This window comes from Gossypium raimondii, chromosome 4, assembly GCF_025698545.1.
Source record: "Gossypium raimondii isolate GPD5lz chromosome 4, ASM2569854v1, whole genome shotgun sequence".
Classification (NCBI taxonomy): domain Eukaryota; kingdom Viridiplantae; phylum Streptophyta; class Magnoliopsida; order Malvales; family Malvaceae; genus Gossypium; species Gossypium raimondii.
The window spans coordinates 49,157,009-49,178,993 of record NC_068568.1 but is presented as its reverse complement, the minus strand read 5'-3'; the positions used below and the strand labels follow the sequence as shown (position 1 = coordinate 49,178,993).

General features: G+C 33.6%; 4 protein-coding genes across 8 annotated transcripts; 3 read left to right on the top strand and 1 right to left on the bottom strand.

Annotated features, from left to right (window-relative positions):
* Nucleotides 1-3,359: 3,359 nt before the first annotated feature.
* LOC105780216 (hydroxyacylglutathione hydrolase cytoplasmic) lies at nucleotides 3,360-6,490 on the bottom strand. The gene is made up of 7 exons (XM_012604417.2): nucleotides 6,325-6,490; nucleotides 6,113-6,235; nucleotides 5,862-6,023; nucleotides 5,639-5,717; nucleotides 5,067-5,180; nucleotides 4,011-4,187; nucleotides 3,360-3,794 (listed from the first exon to the last, which is right to left on the bottom strand). Exons 1-7 carry the CDS (start codon nucleotides 6,369-6,371, stop codon nucleotides 3,720-3,722), a joined length of 777 nt encoding a protein of 258 aa, XP_012459871.1. The 5' UTR covers nucleotides 6,372-6,490; the 3' UTR covers nucleotides 3,360-3,719.
* A 538-nt stretch (nucleotides 6,491-7,028) lies between these two features.
* On the top strand, nucleotides 7,029-8,862 carry LOC105780573 (cytochrome b-c1 complex subunit 8). Its single transcript, XM_012604969.2, has 2 exons — nucleotides 7,029-7,258; nucleotides 8,654-8,862. Exons 1-2 carry the CDS (start codon nucleotides 7,089-7,091, stop codon nucleotides 8,700-8,702), a joined length of 219 nt encoding a protein of 72 aa, XP_012460423.1. The 5' UTR covers nucleotides 7,029-7,088; the 3' UTR covers nucleotides 8,703-8,862.
* Nucleotides 8,863-12,208: 3,346 nt separating this feature from the next.
* LOC105780598 (putative pentatricopeptide repeat-containing protein At1g16830) lies at nucleotides 12,209-15,934 on the top strand. 5 transcript variants are annotated; one of them, XM_012605022.2, is made up of 4 exons: nucleotides 12,209-14,591; nucleotides 14,842-14,926; nucleotides 14,995-15,065; nucleotides 15,256-15,934. In XM_012605022.2, exon 1 carries the CDS (start codon nucleotides 12,525-12,527, stop codon nucleotides 14,484-14,486), a length of 1,962 nt encoding a protein of 653 aa, XP_012460476.1. In that variant the 5' UTR covers nucleotides 12,209-12,524; the 3' UTR covers nucleotides 14,487-14,591; nucleotides 14,842-14,926; nucleotides 14,995-15,065; nucleotides 15,256-15,934. The 5 variants fall into 5 exon arrangements, with proteins under 5 accessions (XP_012460476.1, XP_012460471.1, XP_012460477.1 ...); XM_012605017.2 differs by having other exon boundaries at nucleotides 14,773-14,926; XM_012605023.2 differs by lacking the exon at nucleotides 14,842-14,926.
* An 870-nt stretch (nucleotides 15,935-16,804) lies between these two features.
* LOC105779530 (60S ribosomal protein L10) lies at nucleotides 16,805-19,088 on the top strand. The gene is made up of 4 exons (XM_012603321.2): nucleotides 16,805-16,962; nucleotides 17,819-18,320; nucleotides 18,518-18,599; nucleotides 18,794-19,088. Exons 1-4 carry the CDS (start codon nucleotides 16,953-16,955, stop codon nucleotides 18,860-18,862), a joined length of 663 nt encoding a protein of 220 aa, XP_012458775.1. The 5' UTR covers nucleotides 16,805-16,952; the 3' UTR covers nucleotides 18,863-19,088.
* Nucleotides 19,089-21,985: the final 2,897 nt, after the last annotated feature.

The window sequence follows — 21,985 nt, the reverse complement described above, 5'->3', positions numbered from 1 at the left end:
TATATTATTTTACTTTTAAGTATTCGGATTACAGAAATATCACTGAGTTTATACTCAGCGTATGGTTTGTTTTCCGTGCGCAGGTTAGGTTAAAGTCAGATTGTCTATTCAGCATCCATCAACAATCTCGAACTCAAAACGTGGTGATGTATATTTCTTTTTGTGTCGGCATGTACCTAGGATGTCTTATGCTTGTCATTTTGGGAAGTGAATGTAAATGATGTTATAAGATGATATTGGTTACTTATATACATGATTATACGTGTTAAGTTGAGGTTTAATATGAAATGTTTTAAGTTGATGCATAAGTGAGAGTGATATAGGCAAATTTGGTTTGAAAGCGGTATCAATTTAGAATTGGTTTAAATGGTATTTTATTTGATTGTTTTGATAATATATGTGAAGTACCTATGAGGGTACATTGGTTAGGAAACTAGGATGATTGTTTTGCCATGTTTTAAAGGTATTAAACTGTGTTTTAAAGTGATTGAACGATTGGTTTTTGAGTTGCTTGGTGTTCAAGGTTGTACGGAAGGGTAAACTTGATGTTTAAGGTTCATTTTGAGTCCACACGGCCAGACACACGGGTGTGTGACTGGACCGTGTAAGACACACGGCTAACACATGGGCGTGTGTCCCCTGTTTCTTTGAAAATTTTTGATGTTTTCGAAAAAAAATTCCTGGAGCACCCGATTTAGTCCCAATTTGTTTCTAACACATATTTTGAGCCTTGAGGGCTCATAAAAGAGACAATATGATTAAATTATGATGTGTATGCTAGATGATTATATAATGTTCATATTTGATCTGAAAAGTCCAGTAATGCCCTGTAACCCTGTTTCGGCGACGAATAAGGGTTAGGGGGTGTTACAGAACCCACGGGCTGTTTGTAGACTTCAACATTGGTTGAAAAAAATAAACCCCAAAATTAATTTTCTAATTGAGACTAAAGTGTCAGGTGTAATGATGGAGCAGATTAGACGTAGATGCCGTTTTAACGAGGGAGTTGATGTTGACACCAAAGGATCGAGAAAAAGGTTATCGTTAGGATGGGAAAATGATTTTTCTGTTAACACCCGAGAAGTTCATTCTCATTTTATCGACGTGGACATTACTGATGATGCCAATGGTAAAAAATGGAGGCTTACCGGGTTTTATGGAGCTCCAAATGAAAGGTTTAGGAGAGAGCCTAGAATTTACTAAGACAACTTGGGAATAAAAAGGTTGGTGCATGGATGGTTATAGAGGACTTTAACGAAATCGTTTATTCTTTTGAAAAAATGGGCAGCATAGCTAGAAGAGATTGTAAAATGGATGAATTTTATTCTCAATTTGCATATATACACATACAGCACTAATTCATATAATCATTTTCAATTTTATATCATTTATCAAGCTTACGTTTTATAATCCCTATTAACTTGAGTCCAACTCAGACGGATATACAGATCGTCCAACCAATACACCAATTTGACACCGAAATGCATTTTCGGATAAATTAAAGTAAGGGAAGTTGACACACATAGTGCATACTGGTACACAAAGTGCATCTTGGCGCATGAGCGCATCCTAGCACACAAAGTGCATAAACCCATACTTTATCTGATCATGTGGCATGCCAACTATATCTGACCTTATCCGAACAGCTAATAAGGTAATCAATGTTCCAATTACATTATATAACCAATTTTCATATCATTATTATCAACTCATATATATATAACCAATACCACATAGCATAGTTCAAACTATTTTCATATCATAAATCATATATCAATTGAATCATATTACTTTCTGTTTTATTCAATTCAATCTACTATCTCAATATTCAATATCAATCACAATGAATCAGTTCATACGACCATTATATAATCACCTTGATATTCAATCATGCAATTAACATGAATATGCAAACAATTAAATTGATCTCGAATCATAAAAGTACAAACCGAATCCTCGCGTCACTCGTCGACAACTCTCGTTTTTCCTTTTTCTCTCGACTTCCCAGTATCGTCTTTAGCTACATACAATAATTCGAAAAAGCACACAATATCAAAATTCATCCAATTCAAATTCAAATACAAAGCTAAATATATTTTGCATTTTATTCAATTTAATCCCTATACTCGAGATAAGCATGTCTTTAGATATTTAGCATCAAATCAATTTTTGATTTTACATTCTTTCATTAGGGACCCTATATTTTCTATTCCCAGAATAATTTCATAACAGGTTTTCAATTTATTCAAAACTAACTATCAAGCTTATAGCTTTACAATTTAGTCCTTATCATAATCTAAGCTTAATTCTTATTAATTTCAAGTCTAATTCATCAATTTTCTAGATTTGCCCTGACTATTAGGGCAATAAAGCTTATGCTCTGAGATGCTCTTTCATGCTTAAGCTGGTGAAAGGGAAAATGATGAAAGCTTGAATAAATATTTTAATAAAGTAATGACAACAGTAATAGAAGGCATCCCTCTTAAAATGGATGTACTTAGGTATGAATATCAGGGGCCTTTAGTGTCCTCATAGTGGTCTTTTCATGTGACTAATTGGAGCTAATATCCTTATTTTGGGTAGGATTGTATCTCCATGCATTTTGTTGATCCTACCCTGTAACCTATGGCAGGTATCATTGTCAAATTGTAGTGACTTGTTACTTGCATGCTATGTATCAGTTGATCGTCTTGTAAAGTTAGAACGTTGGGTTGTCCTCATTTACTTGGACTTGAGGCATATTCTCTTACGCCTGAACCTTATTTTTGATGGTATCATCTATATCAATCATGGATATACCAAAAAGAACACTAACAATCATGGATGGCATAGGATGGAAATTGAGAAGACAATGAAAATGGTTGTTTATAGTTGTGATTCTTTTGGATTTGGAAGAGATAGAAGCAATATACATACGTAATATGGGATCATTTTCCTTTCCTAATATAACCGAACCTGGCAATGGCAAAGGCAAAGGCAAATTGGCAATGGCGTGGAGTACCTTCTTTGTACATAGCCAATAAAAAAATATATCATTTTCAGAGTAAGTCACCCCGACCCGCTGGCTAGTCCCTTCCCTTTAATTCATTTCGTTTTGCTTTCAATATATGTATTTTGGTAAATTACAAGAACATGGCAAAACTCGAACAATAAACACGACTAGCGTGACTCGTACCTGGGCCACACCTGAAGCAGTAAACAACATGGCCATCATACTATCACTTAGGGGCTCAACCTTCATTGTTTAGCTTATAATTATTATAATCATAATAATGTGTAACTGAAAAAGGAAATGATAATTGATGACGACTCACTAAACTTTTACACTAGACCACCAAGAAAGGAAGTTAAGCCTAGGCTGCGGATAATGTGTTTGTCCATTCCATGAGAGCATGTATCCAACATTTCAAACCACTCCCATTAGCTGAGAGTTTAAACATCAAAGGGATAAGAATTCAACTACCACTATTAACATTAACTCTTGAAACCATATTAATACAAACTCTACCCTGCATTCATCCACAAGAAACAGTGGCACGTTGGTTCCAAACTCATCCATTATCCAAATTTCATTTGAATTTAACTGATTACAACTCCCAAGCCATCTTTCAGCAGCATACCAACATTCTTTTTTCTATTCTTAACAACAAAAAGAAAAAAGAAATATGGCGAGTCCTTTTCATTTTCTTTCCTTCCTTCATAGTTAGGCAACTCCATAATCAGCCTCGCCAATTGTCCTTCATCTGCCTTATCTCCCGGAGTGCTTCAACAGGAGACTGGCAACCAATACTCCCCTGCAAATCCGATAAATTTCCACATAAGAAAATATGTATACCACGTCACAAATCAGTGCAAAATGGTCCCAAAACAAACAAATGAAGAAGAGTAAGCATAAGAACATCTTGAGACTAGTACAAAAGCTTGAGCCATAATCTGCAACAGTATAACATGACATTGAAACATATGTAGATTTGTCACTTTAAAGGTGTATTTTATGGTAAGGAGTAAACCTGAAGTTCAGGTAGGTCAACTCGCATAAATGGATTTGTCTCCATTTCTTCCTCAATGGTTGAGGGAATGGTGGGTAGACCAGCTTTGCGCTGACCATTAGCCCAAGCTAACTTCTGCTGTATCCTTGCATTTTTCGGCTCAACTGTCGATGCAAATTGCAGGTTCTTCACTGTGTACTAGAGAAACATAGGTCCAAAAAATTTCATTAATCTTCAGAAATGAGTAGACATGCAGCAAAAACAAAATTATTGCAACCAAAAGTGTCTTCTTTTGAGGTGTAACAAGTTCTTCACCAGTGTACCAGAGAAATATAGGACCAAACATTTTTATATAGTTTCTGAAATGAGAAGAAATGCAGCAAAAACAAACTCATTTGCAAATGCAGAGTTTCTTCTTTTAAGATGTAACAAACTTTGAAAGAAATTTGGGAGTATTCCTCTAATTTCAAAGATTCCATGAATTATTCAGCACAGCAGATTAATCCAGCCTTGAATAGACACTCCACAGACTGCAAATTTATCTTCACCTTTTACTTACACAATCATTGCTAATTTTCTAGTTTAAGATTCATGTACCTTGTAAGCTAGCTTAACTAAATTTCAATGGCATGTGCTGCTACAGACATTGTCAATATAAGCTAGCTTGCCATTCTTATGCCAAACAGGAAATATGGCCCTCTTATCTGATGAAAATATATATAGAAGTAAAAACAAAAACAACCATAAGAAGACACCCAAAACAAAGTAGAACATGCAGTACAGCATCAATAAGCTATCTAGTTGGTCAGACAACATCAATATGACTGCCAATCATATATGTGACGCGTACTGTCAAACTAGTTTTTCCAAGTTTATTCTTTCAAGAAATGACTAGGCATTTGACCATATGAACTGGATAATAAAACATTGCATGCCTAAGTATTATACCCGAAAATTTTCCTTAGCCAGGACCTTTGTGGACACTGGATGCTGACAAGCATACATAGTGAATATCTAAAACAATTCAGCATAGACTACAGAGACAGACAATAAATGGGAAAGGGTAAATCTCTGTACCTCATGGCCACAGTAGACACGAGTTGGCTTTGGCAGTGAACCCAGTGTTACACAGAGTGATTGATACATCTGTTCGGCTGTGCCTTCAAAAAACTTCCCGCAACCAGCAATGAACTATACAATGAGAAATGACAAATTATTTCCAGACCAATCAAAACGACAGAAGTAAACAAGATAAAGATAAAAGATCTACCTCCTAACCATCAAAAAGCCTTTGGTAAGGGCTAAAGTTTTGTGCCTAAAACTTAAAGTTAACAAGGTAATATCCCAACAATTGGGAAGAAACTCAAATGCTCCATGCAAGTAAAACTTACACAACAACCAAGAACAACTTGCCAAAATAGTAGCCAAGGGAAAAATGGAATTAGTATCATGTACTGAAGAACTCTGCATCTTAAAAGCTTAAGCCAGTAACTAAGGAGATAGAATTTGTTTTGGACTTGAATGAGCTTCAATCAGATAAAGGAGAAAGTAACAAGTAACAGCAAATATGTGTATATATATATATTATATGTATGTAAGAATGAATGCATGCATATAAAGGAAAAAGAAAGATAGAGGTTCAAACTTACGAGGGTATCTCCAGTAAAAACAGCAGGGTCCTCCCCGTCTTTGCCTGTGATGTAGTAACTAATGTGACCCTTGGTATGGCTGATGAAAGGATGAGAGGGTCAGGGCAAAGAGGGATTCTATAAAAGTAAAAACTGACATATAGAAAGAAAGAGAAACAAGCAAACGCAGGGAAATAATAACAAACATAGAAGGTTTGTAATGGAAGAGAAGAGTAAATAATACCAAGGGGTATGAAGAGCCAAAATGTTGAGATGAGAGCCAAGGGATAAGGTATCGCCGTTTTGGAGCTGATGAGTGCAGCCCCTAACATTATCAAGGGAACCACCATATACCTTGATCCCAGGCACCAACTGCTTTATCTTATCATTCCCACCAGCGTGATCCCTGCAGATTGAATTACAAAGCAAACAAACATATTCCACTCCGAATTCTTCTACAAGCAGTCAATCTTAAATGAAAAGCATAGTGATTACCAGTGGTGATGAGTGGTAAGAACAAACTTGAGGACAACCCCATGCTGATTTGCTACATCAAAAACTTTCTCCGCCTCCACAGGATCCACCACTGCCGCCTCTTTTGTGCTTTCATCTATCACCCTTTTTTATTAATTAAAAAAAAAACGAATTCAACAATTCATCAATCAACAAACAAGAACAAAAAAAGAGAATTAAATAAAAAAACTCACAGATACGAGTAGTTGTCTTCTAAGCATGGAACCTCAAAGATTTTCATATTTTCCTTTGAAGTTGAAAGTAAGGAAAATTCCGGACAGAAGAAAAAGAAGGTAGGTAAATTTGCACCAGATAGAAAATTGATTCCTTTTATTTGTTTGTATTTTCTAGCAGATGATTTTCTTATTTGTTTGCACTACAGTTGTGTCATGTCTCGGGTCGAATTCGGATCGGATGCTGATAAAATTTTAGATTCCATTATTGGGTTCAATTTAACTAAAAAAATGTACTTAATTTTTTATTCAAACTTAATCTAGATTATAGATTCTAAACTTGACCCAAGTTTTTTGGCTCATATTATGAACTATAATATTAATACATTTTTCGAAGTATTGATAATTTTGCTTAGGCAATGAGATACTTTTGAGAAATATATCGATACTTTGTGTTAAGAGTATTCAAATCGAGTCGGGCTAAGACTAAAAAAATTACTCGAAGCCTCATCCAAATGGAAAACAAACCTTTTTTTCTAAATTTATTTTTCGAATCTATATTTTTTGACCTAAATACTTTCACTTTTTGAACGATTCTTCGAACTAAACCGAATAGTCTAACTCATGGACAAATTTAGTTTGCACAACAACACTCAGCAAAGACAGAGAGTTGGGCCGAACCATTGGCCCAACTCGGAGGGATTTTGTTTGGATCACTCATAGTCACACTTGACATTTGATAGTGGCCGTCAGGCAATCGAAGAAAAACAGAAGAAGAAGAAGAAATGGGGAAGCAGCCGGTGAAGATGAGGGCAGTGGTGTACGCTTTATCACCGTTCCAGCAGAAGATAATGAGTGGGCTATGGAAGGATCTGCCTGCCAAGATTACCCACAAGGTCTCTGAGAATTGGATCAGCGCTACTCTTCTTCTCACCCCTCTCGTCGGCACCTACACGTAATTTATTTCCCTTCCACTTTAGGGTTTCATCCCATCCCCCTCTTTTTTTTCTTCGATTTCTCACCGTATCTTGATCTATGTATGATTTAAGTTTCATTCTTTCTTTTATTTTCCAATCCTAAAATTTACTATTAACTTCAACATTTATATAAAATGTTGCTACTTAAACATTTATATAAAATGTTGCTATCGAACTAGTTCATCTCCTTCAACCATATGTTTATATGTATAAGCTCTACGTTAGCTCTAATATATCAGTTCAATCTCAAACTCAAATAAAGAAAGCTAAAAAAATCTGGGCAATTACTTCTTTTTTAACAGGTTTTATCATATATGCTTTTTTTTATACGATGCTTAGAACTACCCATAATCCCTCCCAATCCATAAATAACTCGAATCCATATACTCTGCATTGATAACAATGCCCATGTCTGTTGAACTAAGACTCAATCGGCAATCTGGGCAAATACTTTTGATTCTATGTTTTATCATAATAGCATATTAAATCGAAAATAGAAAATTCTAGAAAGAGCTCCTTCATATAAGCATTTTATCAGCTCCAATATTACACTACACATTACAAAAGATTCGTTTTACCCAAAACATTACAACACTTGTAATAATTTTTATGAGAGTTATCATAATTTATAAGACTGGGTAATGTTTTGTGCAAATTATAATTTGTGTAATTGAGTAATGTTAGTTAGAGCTGATGGAGAACTTACAAGTGCAATTTAACTCGAGGAGTTCTAGGATGAGCTTTCTAGAATTAGGAACATGCCTTTTCTGTACAACTTAGCCAACTTAACGTAGGAATATGGCTTTTTCTGTACAACTTAGCCAACTTATACCCTACATTCCTTAGCTGTTGCACTTCTTCTGGGAGGAACAAGTGGAAAACAAGAAAGAGCAATATGTACGGTATAACCATGGACAGTATGTTTTACTTGTTATAATTTATCATTTTTTCTCGACTCGTTATGAATATTTTTGTTCTTGGAATGGGACCTCACCCTCCCCTTCTCATGCCTGATTAAGTGGAGCGAAATAGATTGCTCTTGCTCATGTATGGCAACAGTTTCAATGTGATTTGATTAGTGTTATATGCATGGATTGGAAGTATTTTGCTATGTTACCTGAATTCTTTGTTTTTCGAGGAGTATCATGGATATGATATCGATAGTATAAAATTTAGAAAAAGAAAAAACAGTGCACATCCATATCCCACATGTACCCTTGAGTCCAACTAAAACGGATACTTTTGTGATGAATATTGAGCTCCACTTGAGACTGCTCATAGAAATTCAAAAGTATACATGCACAGAATCCACAATTTGTTAAGCACATTGACTTAATGCTTAACATGTATTTTGTCTATTTAACTGGGTGCAGGTATGTCCAAAATTTCAAAGAAAAGGAGAAGCTGGAACATAGGTATTGAAACTATTGGGAGCCCCCATTTTGGTGCTACTATACTTTCATGCATTTTGGTTGGGACTTGGACTAAGTCTTGAGTTGGTGTGTTTAGTTATGGATACGGGATAATGAAATTAGAACATTATCTTCTTTTTGGTTAATAAATTTGTGGATTTGCTCTTCAATATTTGTGTGTGCAAATTATTAGTGATGACCTTGAGCATTTGACTGTGAGTCCTCTAGCCAAACAGTCTCACGTAAGGAAACACCTTATCCTTTTGGTCATAATATGTTATTGGGATACTTTTTTTTTTTTTAAAAAGTTAAAGTTTTTTAATGGTAACATTTAAGGTGAGATCTTATTTTAGTAGGATATTTTTAGATCAACGGTAGTGGTTAAAAGACAGAAATGAGAATATTATAGTCATGTCAAAAATTAAGAAATTGTGCTTGTAACTTGGAATTTGTTAAATTGGTTGTCAAATACGTTGTTTTCCTTTAGAAATTAGTTTTTCTCCTTTAGTGTTGAAACCGGTTGAATTGGGTAAAATGTAAACTCACATTTCTCAATACAAATTTTATGTGGCATGATCAACGATGGCATCTATTTAAAGACACCTTTTGGTAGGATCTCGTGGGATCTTTTAAATCAATGGTTGAAATTAAAAGGAAGAAAAGGAAACATACATAGACCATTGATAATGCCAAGTCGGATTTTGTAGATAACTGTTCAAACGGTTCCATCTACAAGCAAGGGATTTTTCAATGAAGCTTCAAATGAAAGAAAAACCATTCTCTCTCTCTTGCAGTGGAATAATACAAAAAAAAGTTGGATTTAAACCCTAAAAGCTTCAATTGGGATTTTTGTTCAAAGTATTGGGGAAAACACCGAAACTTTTGTCAAGCACCTTCATCAGTAAGTACAATAATTTTTGTGGTTTTGCATGATTAAATGTGAAAAATATTGTGCTTATACAGTTTTAAGAATGGCTGAATGTTTAGGACCAAAAAAAAGATGTTAACTTAATTGAAGAATCAGAACAGGGAAGGCCAAATATTTTTGGGAAGAGACGGGTTCATGATTTTTTTTTTATTTAACAACACTACTAAATTATCATCAGAGGAAGTTGGAGGAATGGAATTCAGTAGCTTAGATGATGCTCAATCGTTTTATCTAAGCTATGCTCATATGCTTGGTTTCAATGTTAGGTTTGGAGGAACGAAGTCAGACCCAAAACTAGGGATGTTGTTACTGTATTTATATTGAAATAAAGAAGTGGAGTTGTTGGAGAAACACATCGACAATAATAGGAGTTGAGAGCTTAAAAATAAAACTTGAACTACATGTGAAGCGAAGATGCGAACGACGTTCAAAAAGTGTAAAAGTAGATGGATTGTTACGAATTTTGTGACAGCACAATCATGAATTTGTTGTACATCAAGCACATAATAACCTGATAAGGTCATTTCGTGAAGTTGCAGCCAGTGTAAAGGCTAAAGTATTAGCGATGAGACGAGCTGAAACCCAACCATCCTAGATGATGTCATTCGTCGCTGACCAAATTGGGGGATGAGAAAATGAGCTTCAAGAATTAACTTGTTGCAAGTAGAGACGATAAAAGCAGTTGAACATGGGGATTCAAATGCTACTTCAGAATATTTTGAGTCGAGAATAATAAATATCCTAGTTTGTAAATTACTTTTACCAAGGATGAGGACAACCGTCTTCCAAATATTTTTTGGGTTAGCTTTTACAATAGGACGAATTAGGCATATTTCAGAGATGTCTTTGTGATCAACACGACCTACAAAAAGAAGAAGAAGATATAATCTCCCACTATTGATGTTTGTTGAAGTGAACATAACCATAGATAAGCCTAATGCAAATAGCAACACCAAAGGAAAATTGGTGTTATTTGCCAATGTCATATCTTGAAAATAATGACAAAACTTCGACTTCCTTTTCTTCCCTGCAAATTCACCATCAACATGTTTTAATTCTCCTAGATCAAACAGAAAAAATGCAGAATATGCTAGTAGTGTATCAATAGTGGGTTTTTCTAAATTTTTATTTTATTATGAATTTTAATATATATAATTTTAATAGATTTAATAAAATGCTATGTCAACAAAGATATCAAGTGATATGATATGCCGTGTTGGACAAAAACGTTGACAGTTAATTGATAGATAATTTTGTCAAAAAATTTTGCAATATTGTGGATGAGATTAAAACAAAAATAATGCTAAGGGCTGAAGTTAAAAAACCCAAAATGTTGAATATTATAATTAATTAATTTTAATAATGATTATGAAAAAAATTATTTTATTAAATAATATATATAAAAGATTATTATCTTCTATTGTTTCATTTTAATGAGCATCTTCTATTTAATTATATATTAACATACACAACTGGTTAGAATATAAAAATTTTGTTTTGTTATTGAATTATTAACCTAAAAAATTTATAAAAAACTAAAAATATAAATCCATCAAATGTTAATACAAAATCATAAACAAATATTAGATTATGACACATTTATTTCCGTAAAAATTTAAAAATTGATAAATAAAATAAATATAATTCTAGTTGAAATGGCAAAGCCTATATATTAAAAGTTATAATGTTTTAAGTTATAATTGACGTAAGTGACGAAATAACCCGATAAAGATATATGGTGTGCCACTTATATATCATACTAATGTATATGAATCGGTTTACTCTTTGATCTATCTTACGAGATTAATTTACTGATTTTTTAGTAAAAACCAAAATACAATTTAACTCTTAGTACAAGGGCCTTTGTGGTACTTTTACCGTTTTAGATAGTATTAATGGCATGAGTTTAAAGTTCATCGAATACAATTTTTTTATTAATTTTACATGTCAAAAGATAAGATAAAAAACTTCACCAAATATAACATATCTAAAAGGTTAAATTCTATTACTAATCCCTGTACTTTATGAAAGTTATGGATTTAGTCACTATACTCTATTTTGGTCGGTTTTAGTTTCTGTACTTTTGGAATTGGTCAATTTTAATCCTTGTACTTTTTAATTTTGAAATTTTAATCATGACCCAAACAGTAGTAGTTAAATATGTTTGATTAAATTCAACTATTATTGTATTATGTGTACAATTGTAGGTTTAGTCCATATTCTCCAACTGGATCATTCTATGTCCCTATATTTTATGAATTTTAAAGTTTTAGTCTTAACACAAATGACAATGCTAATCCATTAATTGAAATTTTAATAAGTGAAAGTAACAAGTCGATATGATATTACACATATGATAATATGTTTGCCGTACTAGATTTTAGAAAATAGTAGAACTTAACTTAATGAATTTAACAGTTATTATTTGGTGAGGATTAAAATTTTAAAATTTAAAAAGTACAAGGACCAAAAATGATGAAATTAAAGTACATAGACTAAATTCGAAACTTTGGCAAAGTATATAGACTAATAGAAGAATTTAACCTTTAAAATATGATAAGATACTTTAGTAATTACTCAACGAGTTAATCTTACAGCTCTTCACACATCCCATTCCCGCCGCCTCGTCTTTCTCTTCAGACCCAAGCCCTTTCGTTCCGACTGACCAGCAAATTTAATGTAATTTTTGTAGCCCTAAACTTAATCTTCTGCTCTCTGCCTCTGCCTCTGCCTCTGCCTCTGCGTCTCATACTCTTGCTCTTGGTTGTTTTTTTATTCGTTAGACTGCTATTTGTGGCCTTGAACCGTTTCTAGTGGTGTGATGTTTGGTCACACCGCCGCAACTGCGTAATAGAGGCCGTGAGACATCATTAGGCCACTACTATTTGAAACACTGCTTAGAATATGATATGGAGATGCCGCTGGGGCTTCCTGCCTTCAACACCAGCAACCGCTATCTTCGCATCATTTCGTTTGATATCAGTTCGCCTTTTTTCAGCACCAGAGGTAAGTTCAACCGATAAAAGTCAAGCATTTTCTGGTGAAAAAAAGACACTTATTATTAATCCTCAAATCGTTCACTCTACTCTACTCAACTGCCCTTCTAATTTGATTGCCTTGAGCTTTTTCTTATGGTGTGCTAAGCAACCCAATTATTTTCATGATGTTCAAGCGTTTGATTGTATGGTTAATGTTGTCTCCCAGTTAACTAAAAAGTATCTAACTGTGAGAAGAATTGTTGGGGAATTGGAAAATATTGGTTGTGTGATAAAGCCACAAACTTTCTTGCTTTTGTTGAGGATTTATTGGCGTAGTGCATTATATGGAATGGTTTTTGAGACTTTCCACGAAATGGCCGCTTTTGGTTTTACTCCTAATACATTTGCACGTAATGTGGTCATGGATGTTTTGTATAGAATTGGTCATGTTGATAAAGCTATCAAGGTTTTGAATGATACCCACTTTCCCAATTTCTTGACCTTTAATATTGCTTTGTGTAATTTATGCAAGTTGAGTGATTTGTCTAACATTTCATATGTTAGTAGAAGAATGATCCAGCTGGGATATTATCCTAATGTTAAGACATTTGAGATGATCTTGAATTGTTTCTGTAAAATGGGTAGGCTAGCAGAGGCATATCAAGTGTTAGGCTTGATGATTACGCTTGGAGCTTCTGTATCGATGAATGTTTGGAGTATATTGATTGATGGGTTTTGTCGGTTGCATCAACCTGGTTTGGCTTATGCTTTGTTTAAAAAGATGCTTCGGACTGGTTGCTCACCTAATCTGGTGATTTACACTAGTTTGATCAAGGGATTCTTGGATTCCAGAATGGTCAATTCTGCTTCTAGCATTCTAAATAGACTGGAATGTGATGGATATGTTCCTGACTTGGTTCTCTGTAATGTATTAATAGATTGTTTATCTAAGGTTGGGAGGTATGATGATGCATTTGGTATTTTTCTGAGCTTGTCTGACAGAAATCTGGTACCTGATTCTTATACATTTTGCTCTTTGTTATCCAACATATGTTTGTCCCGGAGGTTTTCTCTTTTACCCAATATAGCTAGTGGACTTGCAATAGAAGGGGACCTAATGGTCTGTAATTCCCTACTTAACTACTTTTGCAAGGCTGGCTATCCATTGCATGCTGTACAGTTATATGATTACATGCTTGCTAGAGGTTTAACACCTGACAAGTATAGTTTTGTTGGATTACTTAGCGGGCTATGTGGAGCAGGAAGATTTGATGAAGCTGTTAATGTTTATCAAGCACTAATACGGTATTACCCTGGTCTTGATGCTCATGTCCATACTGTTATTGTAGATAGGCTCATAAGAGTTGGTAAATATCACAGAGCCTTCAGATTGTTTAGGAGGGCACTTGAAGAGAAATACCCTCTAGATGTTGTATCATACAATTTTGCCATCTATGGACTTTTTAAGAGTGGAAGGATATATGAAGCCTATACACTGTACAGCCAGATGAAGGAAGTTGGTGTTTTTCCTAATGCACACACATATAATTTGGTCATCTCTGGTTTCTGTAAGGGAAGAGATCTCAAAATGGTCAAACAGTTGATGCAAGAAATCAGCAAGACAGAAGTTGAGTTGGACCATCATACGATAAACAGTGTTATTAAACTGTTGTTCAGATCTTATCCATATCCTTCAGACCTCAATCAATTAATTGAGATGTGTAAATCAGGTTTGATACCTGACGAGGCAATGTATGCACAATTCTCCAAGGGGCTTGCATCTGGAATAAATATCGGTCATGCTCAGCACTCACTCATGAGGGATCAACTATTGGTGGACCCATCTAGCTCTGATGATATTCCTGATGTGGCTGCTTCTGTGGGCTGAGCTGTTGTCGGTGAATAAGTCATCTCATATCTCAGTGGACAGAGCAGCTGTGCTTTAATTCAATGCAGCTGTGCTTACCAGCAGAATGTAGTCGTAACTTCAAAGGTAAAAGTTGTAGCTCTTTCCATTTGATAAAATATTCACCCTATCTTACTGGCTCTTTTAACCAATGCTTTACGAACTTCGATCAAGAAAACATTGAGAACCTTTTACAATAACTTTGGTGTTTCAAAAATTTTCTATATGAATAAAAAATTCTCATCAGTGTAAAAATTAACTGAAACAGGAAAGACAGCAGAGGGAAAGATGAATTGATAAATAAATCAAGGACTAATTGCTGTGTGTGGATATTTAGGGGATACTGCTGAATCACTCTGTGTGGAACTCCTCTTTGAGATGTTGAGAGATAGTGTCTCGAGGAAACAGTTAATTTGTGGATGGTTAGTGATAGTGAAAATTGTCTGCTTTGATGTTTATTCCTCAATATTGATTTGTTATGTAATTCCAGCCAGATTGAGATCCCAGCTATTATTTGAGAGCCCACCTACACCCAAACTTCTGAATTCCAGTAGCTCATTGGTAGGTCTTCCTTCTTTCATTGGCCTATATATAAATATAAATGTAACTCTTTTGGGTACTTTATTTGGTACACTTGCATTATAGAACTTCCAAGTGTCCCCTATATATAAATTTTTAACCAACCCCGTTTATGGAGTAAAAAAAACTCTAGTACCCGTGCTTTTTCTGATTTAATTTTTTGTTTCTTCAGGCTGAAGATGCCTCTAAAATGGTTTCAGAAGTAGCTGCTGCTGCTTGCAGGCTTTGGTCCATTGAAAGATGAGAATCATATTGGTAAAGGTATGGAGAAGATAATACCATCATCTAGGAATAAAGAGAACACCCACCCACAGATTGAAAATCTCTGCCAAGAATTGGGCAAAAGAAACAACTTCAGTAGGATTATTCTCTCAAAATCTTTATAGAACACCTTAGATATGATTCTTTGTTATTTTATTGTTTTGTATATCCCTTACCCCTACACTGTCTTAAGGCCAGTTTTGCATTACTTCTCAAAAAGTATTTTTGGGACAAAAAGTACTTTTGAGATAAAAACATTGCTAAGCAAGATACTTTTGAGCTTTACAAAAGTGTTTTTGGGACAAAAAATGCTTTGCAAATGCAGAAGTAGAAAATTTTAGCTTTTGCTCGAAAGTATTTTTTAATCGAAAAATGCTTTTGAAAAGCAATGCTAAACTGGTCCTTAATTTTGGATTGGTGATGATAATCTTTGTTCCCAAGGAAAGTCATTATCAAGATGGAAGAATGAACAATAAGAGAGAGATAAGGCAAGCTGTAGTCATTGTTATTCAGAGTATTATATTTCTAAATTATCATTGTAAATACTTTTATTATAAGTTATAATTTAATTTCATTAACATTTTTATTAATTATAATTACTTTATGATAAGTAAAACAAATAAATTTTACATAAAATTTAATTTCTTGGAGTTTAATTTTCATTATTAATCTTAAAATCAAATTGGCTTTATTCGATGAAAATATATATAAAAGAAGAGTTCAAATTGGATTGAATTTCCTTATTTATGGATTTTAATTTATATAATTTAAACATGGAATAGACTTTAAATGTTAAAATATTCATTAATTTTGATAATTTGTAAAATATATAATTTTATGTTTTAAAATATATATAAAATAAGGAAATTGTTTTATAAGTTACGAGGGTAACACGTATTTGTACGGTAAGTAAATACGAAATTCTTTAATTTTACTTATGGAGTTAAAAAATGTATTGTACTTTAAAAAAAAACATTGTTAATGATACAAAACACTAACATATAAGATAAAAACAGTATCATAGAAGTTAATAAACATCGCGACACTCAATTTTTTCTTTATAGAGTAAGGTTAAGTCGAGTCATATTTGAGTTGAGATATTGTATTATATTAAAATAATCTATTTGTTTAAATCTAACCCTCCTAAAATATGAGACTTGAAGTTGTTCAAGTATATCTAAATTTATAAATGGTTAAGCTACGCTTATTTTAAATCCATTTAAAATTTTTAAAATAAATTAAAAATTAATTTATTTTTTAATTTAATATTTAATATTTTTATGTTTTTATTAAAATTTTAAATAAAGACAAGTTATCATATTTTTAATGTTTATATTATAATATTATTTTTACATAATATAAATTATATAATATATAAAAATAAAATAAAATAAAATAATATATTACAATATTAAAACTGAGACCAAAACTTCGAGTTTGGAGGGGAAATCCGACTTTTGAAGGTTTATAGGGCATGGGTTGGGGTTTGGGCTTTTTGGTTGGGTTAATGGGCTAAGGTTGAAGTTGAAATGAAGAAATAAAGACGGCTAGGGTTTTTGCATTATTCGAATCATTGCACTTCTCTTCTTCTCAAGGCCAGACGACGACATGGGGAGGAGTAAGTTTCTCTCCTTCCTTCTATTGCTTGCCAATCGCCCTTACAGCTGTTCTTGAAATCTTTTCTGCTGTGATTTTAGTTAATTCATTGATGTTTTTATATATATTAGTAACGTTGAATGCTGTTTGTTTTCCTTTCAATTTTTCGTACTTCATTTTCCACAATTAGGTTTTACATTTGCTACACTCCTGTAGTTGCATGCTAAACAAAAGCCCTATGGCATCTGGATTTATTTTCTACCCATCACTCACTACCAGTCTCATCTCCATCACCATCTGCTTTTTTTTTTCTATTGCCATCTGAAAAAGGAACTTTTAATTTCAACTTACCACAAAATTTTCAGTTTTTCAACCCTAAACCCTAAACCTTACTAGGTTCAGCTAAACCGCTCTAAATTGGCATTCCGTGTCAGTGCTTTTTAGCATTATGATTATTAGTCATTTCAGTTTTTCAAACCAAGTAAGAGCTCTTTGTAATAACCCTGTCCCTCATTTCTGTCATATAGGGTTCTGTTTTCCATGTGTGACTCAGTTAATTGCTTTCATATGCTTCTACAAAATCTTGGGAATGGCTGCTAGGGATTAGCTCATTTGGCTTACTGCAGCGCTATAGAAAGCATTAGAAGTTTGTTTGCGAGGATGCTTCAACTAAATTTCTAACATGACAACATATTGAAACATCTATTATGTCTCCTTTTCTTGTATGCCTTAACTAATGTTTTGGTTTCTAGAAACTTCTCTTACTAACAGATTCATATTATTTTATATTTCTATCATGCATTCCATAAGAAAGTGATTGTATTCTGTTGATATTGAATGTCATGCTTGTGTTAGTTTTCTGAACATCTTCCTTATAGGACCTGCAAGGTGTTATCGCCAAATCAAGAACAAGCCATACCCAAAATCTCGATATTGCCGTGGTGTTCCGGATCCTAAGATCAGAATTTATGATGTTGGGATGAAGAAAAAAGGTGTTGACGAGTTCCCTTTCTGTGTCCATCTTGTCAGTTGGGAGAAAGAGAATGTCTCAAGTGAGGCGTTGGAGGCTGCTCGCATTGCCTGCAACAAGTACATGGCCAAATTTGCTGGAAAGGATGCGTTCCATTTGAGGGTAAGGGTTCATCCCTTCCATGTTCTGCGGATCAACAAGATGCTTTCATGTGCTGGTGCTGATAGGCTTCAGACTGGAATGAGGGGTGCTTTTGGGAAGCCTCAGGGAACATGTGCAAGAGTTGACATTGGTCAGGTCCTGCTTTCAGTTCGTTGCAAGGACAGCAACAGCCACCATGCACAGGAGGCCCTCCGCCGTGCAAAGTTTAAGTTTCCCGGTCGTCAAAAGATTATTGTTAGCAGGAAGTGGTACGCATTTTCTGTTTCTTGGACATCAAATTGAAATGCTTGAGTTTGTTCTATATAATGTTTAAGTGTGTATTTGGGAACAAAAGCTCTGATTTTTGCTTGAAGTTTTTCATTTTAATATATATTCTGCACATATTTGCAACGTCGTGTCACCTATGTTATTGAAATACGGTTTACAATTATTTTGGTATTGTCAGGGGATTCACCAAGTACAACCGCGCTGATTATCTGAAGTGGAAGTCTGAGAACAGGATTATGCCAGATGGTGTGAATGCAAAGGTAGTAAAACGACTGATCTCTTTCAAACAACCAATGATTTATTCTCTGTGATCTTGTGAATGTAATACATCATATAGCTTTTCATAGCTCTTGTGAATGACTTACTTCCCTTCATGGAGCTGAATATTTTCTGTTTTCCTACTACTGTGTTTATTGTGTTTTTAAAAGCGAAAGTTCGTGTTTATAATGTGCAGCTTCTTGGATGCCATGGACCTTTGGCAAATCGTCAGCCTGGGAGAGCTTTTCTGAAAGCATCATCTTAGGACATTGGAGTATCTAGAAAAATTTGCAGGGCTCCCCAAAAACTTCTGTTGGAACTCTTTGTTAAGCTTATTATTACTTTACTATCCTTTTGTTGTGTTGTATCATTCCTCAATTGAACAGATGTTGTTGAGGTTCAAAATACTCTGTTTATTGATTTGTTGTTCAAACAATGGCACTGAGTTTGCTATGGTCTTGAAATTATCATTTCCCTTTTGTTTCTTTTTAGTCTTTTATTTCACTTTTAAATTTTAGTTGATAATGAATATAGGCGAAGCGGTGATGATTTTGTATTTTAATATTATTGAACTCTAGTTTAATATTTAAATTTTATAATTTTATTTCTTTTATTCAAAGATGTTATAGATCATATCGAAAATTGATTCGAATCGAAGAATTTGGATGGTTAATGGAATGCATGTTCAAAATTGTGATTACCTAAAGTCGAATTGAATTTTATTTTTATTTAATATATAATTAATTTTAATTTTTATGATATAAAACAAATGTTTTATATTTAAAAACAAGGCTTATTTATCAAAATAAGTTTTAAAATTCAAAACAAAAATTAATATGAAAAAACTTATAATGGATGGTTCAAAAATTTAAATAGCCCAATCGAACTGACCAAATATTATCCCTAGTTATAATAACATTACTTATAATTTAAAAAAAATGAGTGTTTTTTATAAGTTTATAATTTGAGTTGGTGACTCAATCAAGAGCAACGCTATTTTAGTAAAATGCTTAAATATAAGTATATTATATTATCAATATTACTATTTAAAACCTTGGAAAAAGAATAAAATACATTTTCTATTAATGGTTACTATAATTATTTTGGTAATGCTTTTGCTTTTCATATTTTTGTAATATTTAAATAAAAGAACTAAAATTAATTATAATTTACAATGAGTATTTATAATTTGATAATTGATTTGTTGACATAGGTAACACCAATTCAGTAAAATGTTAAATATAAATATTAAATTATTAATACTATTATTTAAATCCTTAATTGATTTGGTGTTACAAAGTTAACCAGGTCCCCAATTTAGTTGAAAAATTAATATATCATTTCTATTAAATAATTGCTACTATTATCTTGATAGTGTTTTTGTCTTTTCATACTTTTATGTAATCTTTAAATAAATAAAAATAAAATTAACATATTTAAGGATTGAACACATATTTAATGTATTTATAAACAAGTTATTTATCACTACTTGATAATCATAATTAAATAAATTATTAAAAAATAAAATTTTGACAAAATATTTTCTCTTACATTGTATATATAAATAATATCATTAATTGAGTTGATGATATAAGTTAGCTCATATTTACTTTTTTTTTTTTTTTTTACTACTTAGATTTTTAATATTGAATTTTCCCTTCTCCCTCCTCCTCTTTCCCTCTCCTCCTTTTCTCCCTTTCCCTTACTTGTAGTTGCTCTTGTTTGCTTCTAAGGTGGTCACCGACTGCGTTGTTGTCGTTGACCCTCGTCGGAAATAGTCCGCTCCATTCTCTCTTGCCATCCTTTCTTCCTTATCACCTTTTCTCCATCTCTTTCTCCCTCTTCACCTCCATTGCCACTTCCTTTTTCTCTTGCTAGCCACCCTTCATTTTCCGGTGAGTTTGTTCGGTATTACTGTGGTTTCTCCCTTGATGGAAGTCTCTCGAGCCGGCACAAGTCCAAGCTGACTCGCTTTTGACTACATCTGATCTAATGGTTTTAACGTGTTAGTCTTTTGGGATGGTCACTAGCGGGTACAACGCTTCTGTTTTCTGGTGGAAGACACCTTTGGATGGAGCAGGTGCTCTAGATTTACAAATCAATGTTAATGTTTTAATTTAAGCGACTTTCCCATTGTTGGAGCGTAGACTGGTGCAAGTGTGTATGTGAATTTCTGATGGTCTTCTATTCTACAAGTATAATAGAAATCCCTTTTAACTCATCTTAGGATTAAAAGTCTTCTTAGTTGCTTGTTGTACAAGAATTTGATGATCTTGATTAGATTGAGGAAGAGGAGGATGCTGAGCGACAACTTCAACAGGCTGAAAGAAAGAGTCGTCAAGAAATTGAAAAGCTTGAACAAGGTGGCAATCAATGATTGCTGGTTAGGTTTCATTGTTTCCCCTCCTTTCTTTCTTGTGTATATTAAGTTTCTGAAAGTTTACTTGCTGGATAAATTGTGACTTGCATTGTACTGCCTGTGGCAGTTGCTGTCTCCATACATTTTGAGCGTCTTGTAGGCAAATGGCCTTGTTGGAATACATAAATTTTGCAATCGAAGTACTTTTCATAACATGACATGCAATTTTTGCTTTTCCCCTCTCATCTTACCTTGTTCGACATTCTTTCTTACAGAGAGACAGGTTTATAATCTATTTCGGTACATGTCGAAGATGAGTAACAGTAGGAGAGTCCTCATCACAAAATAAACATATTACAGTCTTTATGGAAATATCCATAATTACGTACAAATCTATTTGATGAAGCTATTTGGTTCCTAATTTTACTAGGCAAAACCTCTTTCTTGTTCTAGTTTTAGTAAGTTTACTCTCCATTACGAGTTAATTTTACCACCAAGCTGGCTATCAGACAACAACCACTTGAAATTGGTCCTCCTAGCAGCTAACTTTGCTTCCAACATTATGGCAGTTGGGAAAGGGAGTTTGAGCAAAAAAATGGAAGTTATGGGGACGATGTGACAACATCCAAATGTTATGCCAATCTGTGCTTATATACTATTCAAAGAATGAAAAGCTGATAGTCTACAACTACATACCAGCGGGTAGATTGTTCACACTCCTGCATGGTATGCTATTGCTTATCTCCACTCGGTTGCAACATCATTGAAGTGATTGCTTTCTTTAATGCCCTTTTAATTCTCTTAATATATAGAAGGCTTGGACGGAGATTTTAAGCCAAAGAAGGAACGATATCTACTGACTTTAACCATTCAGAGAAGATCTTGTTACCAAAATTTTGTTAACATATTAGAAAAAAGAGGAGGGCATTGCTATTCATTAGAGAGTACTATTGTGAACTTATTCTTCAAACTACCTTTAAGAAATGCAGGGCTCCAAAAGGATGATCAAGTTGTTTAGAATATGTAATG

What these genes read in the sequence shown, in the direction of transcription:
- LOC105780598 (XM_012605023.2), top strand. Translation starts at nt 12,525, where the DNA reads ATGATATGGAGATGCCGCTGGGGCTTCCTGCCTTCAACACCAGCAACC.
- LOC105779530 (XM_012603321.2), top strand. An exon ending in ATTATTGTTAGCAGGAAGTG is followed by an intron (nt 18,321 to 18,517) that starts GTACGCATTTTC and finishes TGGTATTGTCAG; the next exon opens with GGGATTCACCAAGTACAACC. An exon ending in CAGATGGTGTGAATGCAAAG is followed by an intron (nt 18,600 to 18,793) that starts GTAGTAAAACGA and finishes TATAATGTGCAG; the next exon opens with CTTCTTGGATGCCATGGACC.
- LOC105780216 (XM_012604417.2), bottom strand. Translation starts at nt 6,371, where the DNA reads ATGAAAATCTTTGAGGTTCCATGCTTAGAAGACAACTACTCGTATCT. An exon ending in GAAGACAACTACTCGTATCT is followed by an intron (nt 6,236 to 6,324) that starts GTGAGTTTTTTT and finishes TTAATAAAAAAG; the next exon opens with GGTGATAGATGAAAGCACAA. An exon ending in TTGACCTACCTGAACTTCAG is followed by an intron (nt 3,795 to 4,010) that starts GTTTACTCCTTA and finishes TCGGATTTGCAG; the next exon opens with GGGAGTATTGGTTGCCAGTC.
- LOC105780573 (XM_012604969.2), top strand. Translation starts at nt 7,089, where the DNA reads ATGGGGAAGCAGCCGGTGAAGATGAGGGCAGTGGTGTACGCTTTATCA. An exon ending in CCTCTCGTCGGCACCTACAC is followed by an intron (nt 7,259 to 8,653) that starts GTAATTTATTTC and finishes AACTGGGTGCAG; the next exon opens with GTATGTCCAAAATTTCAAAG.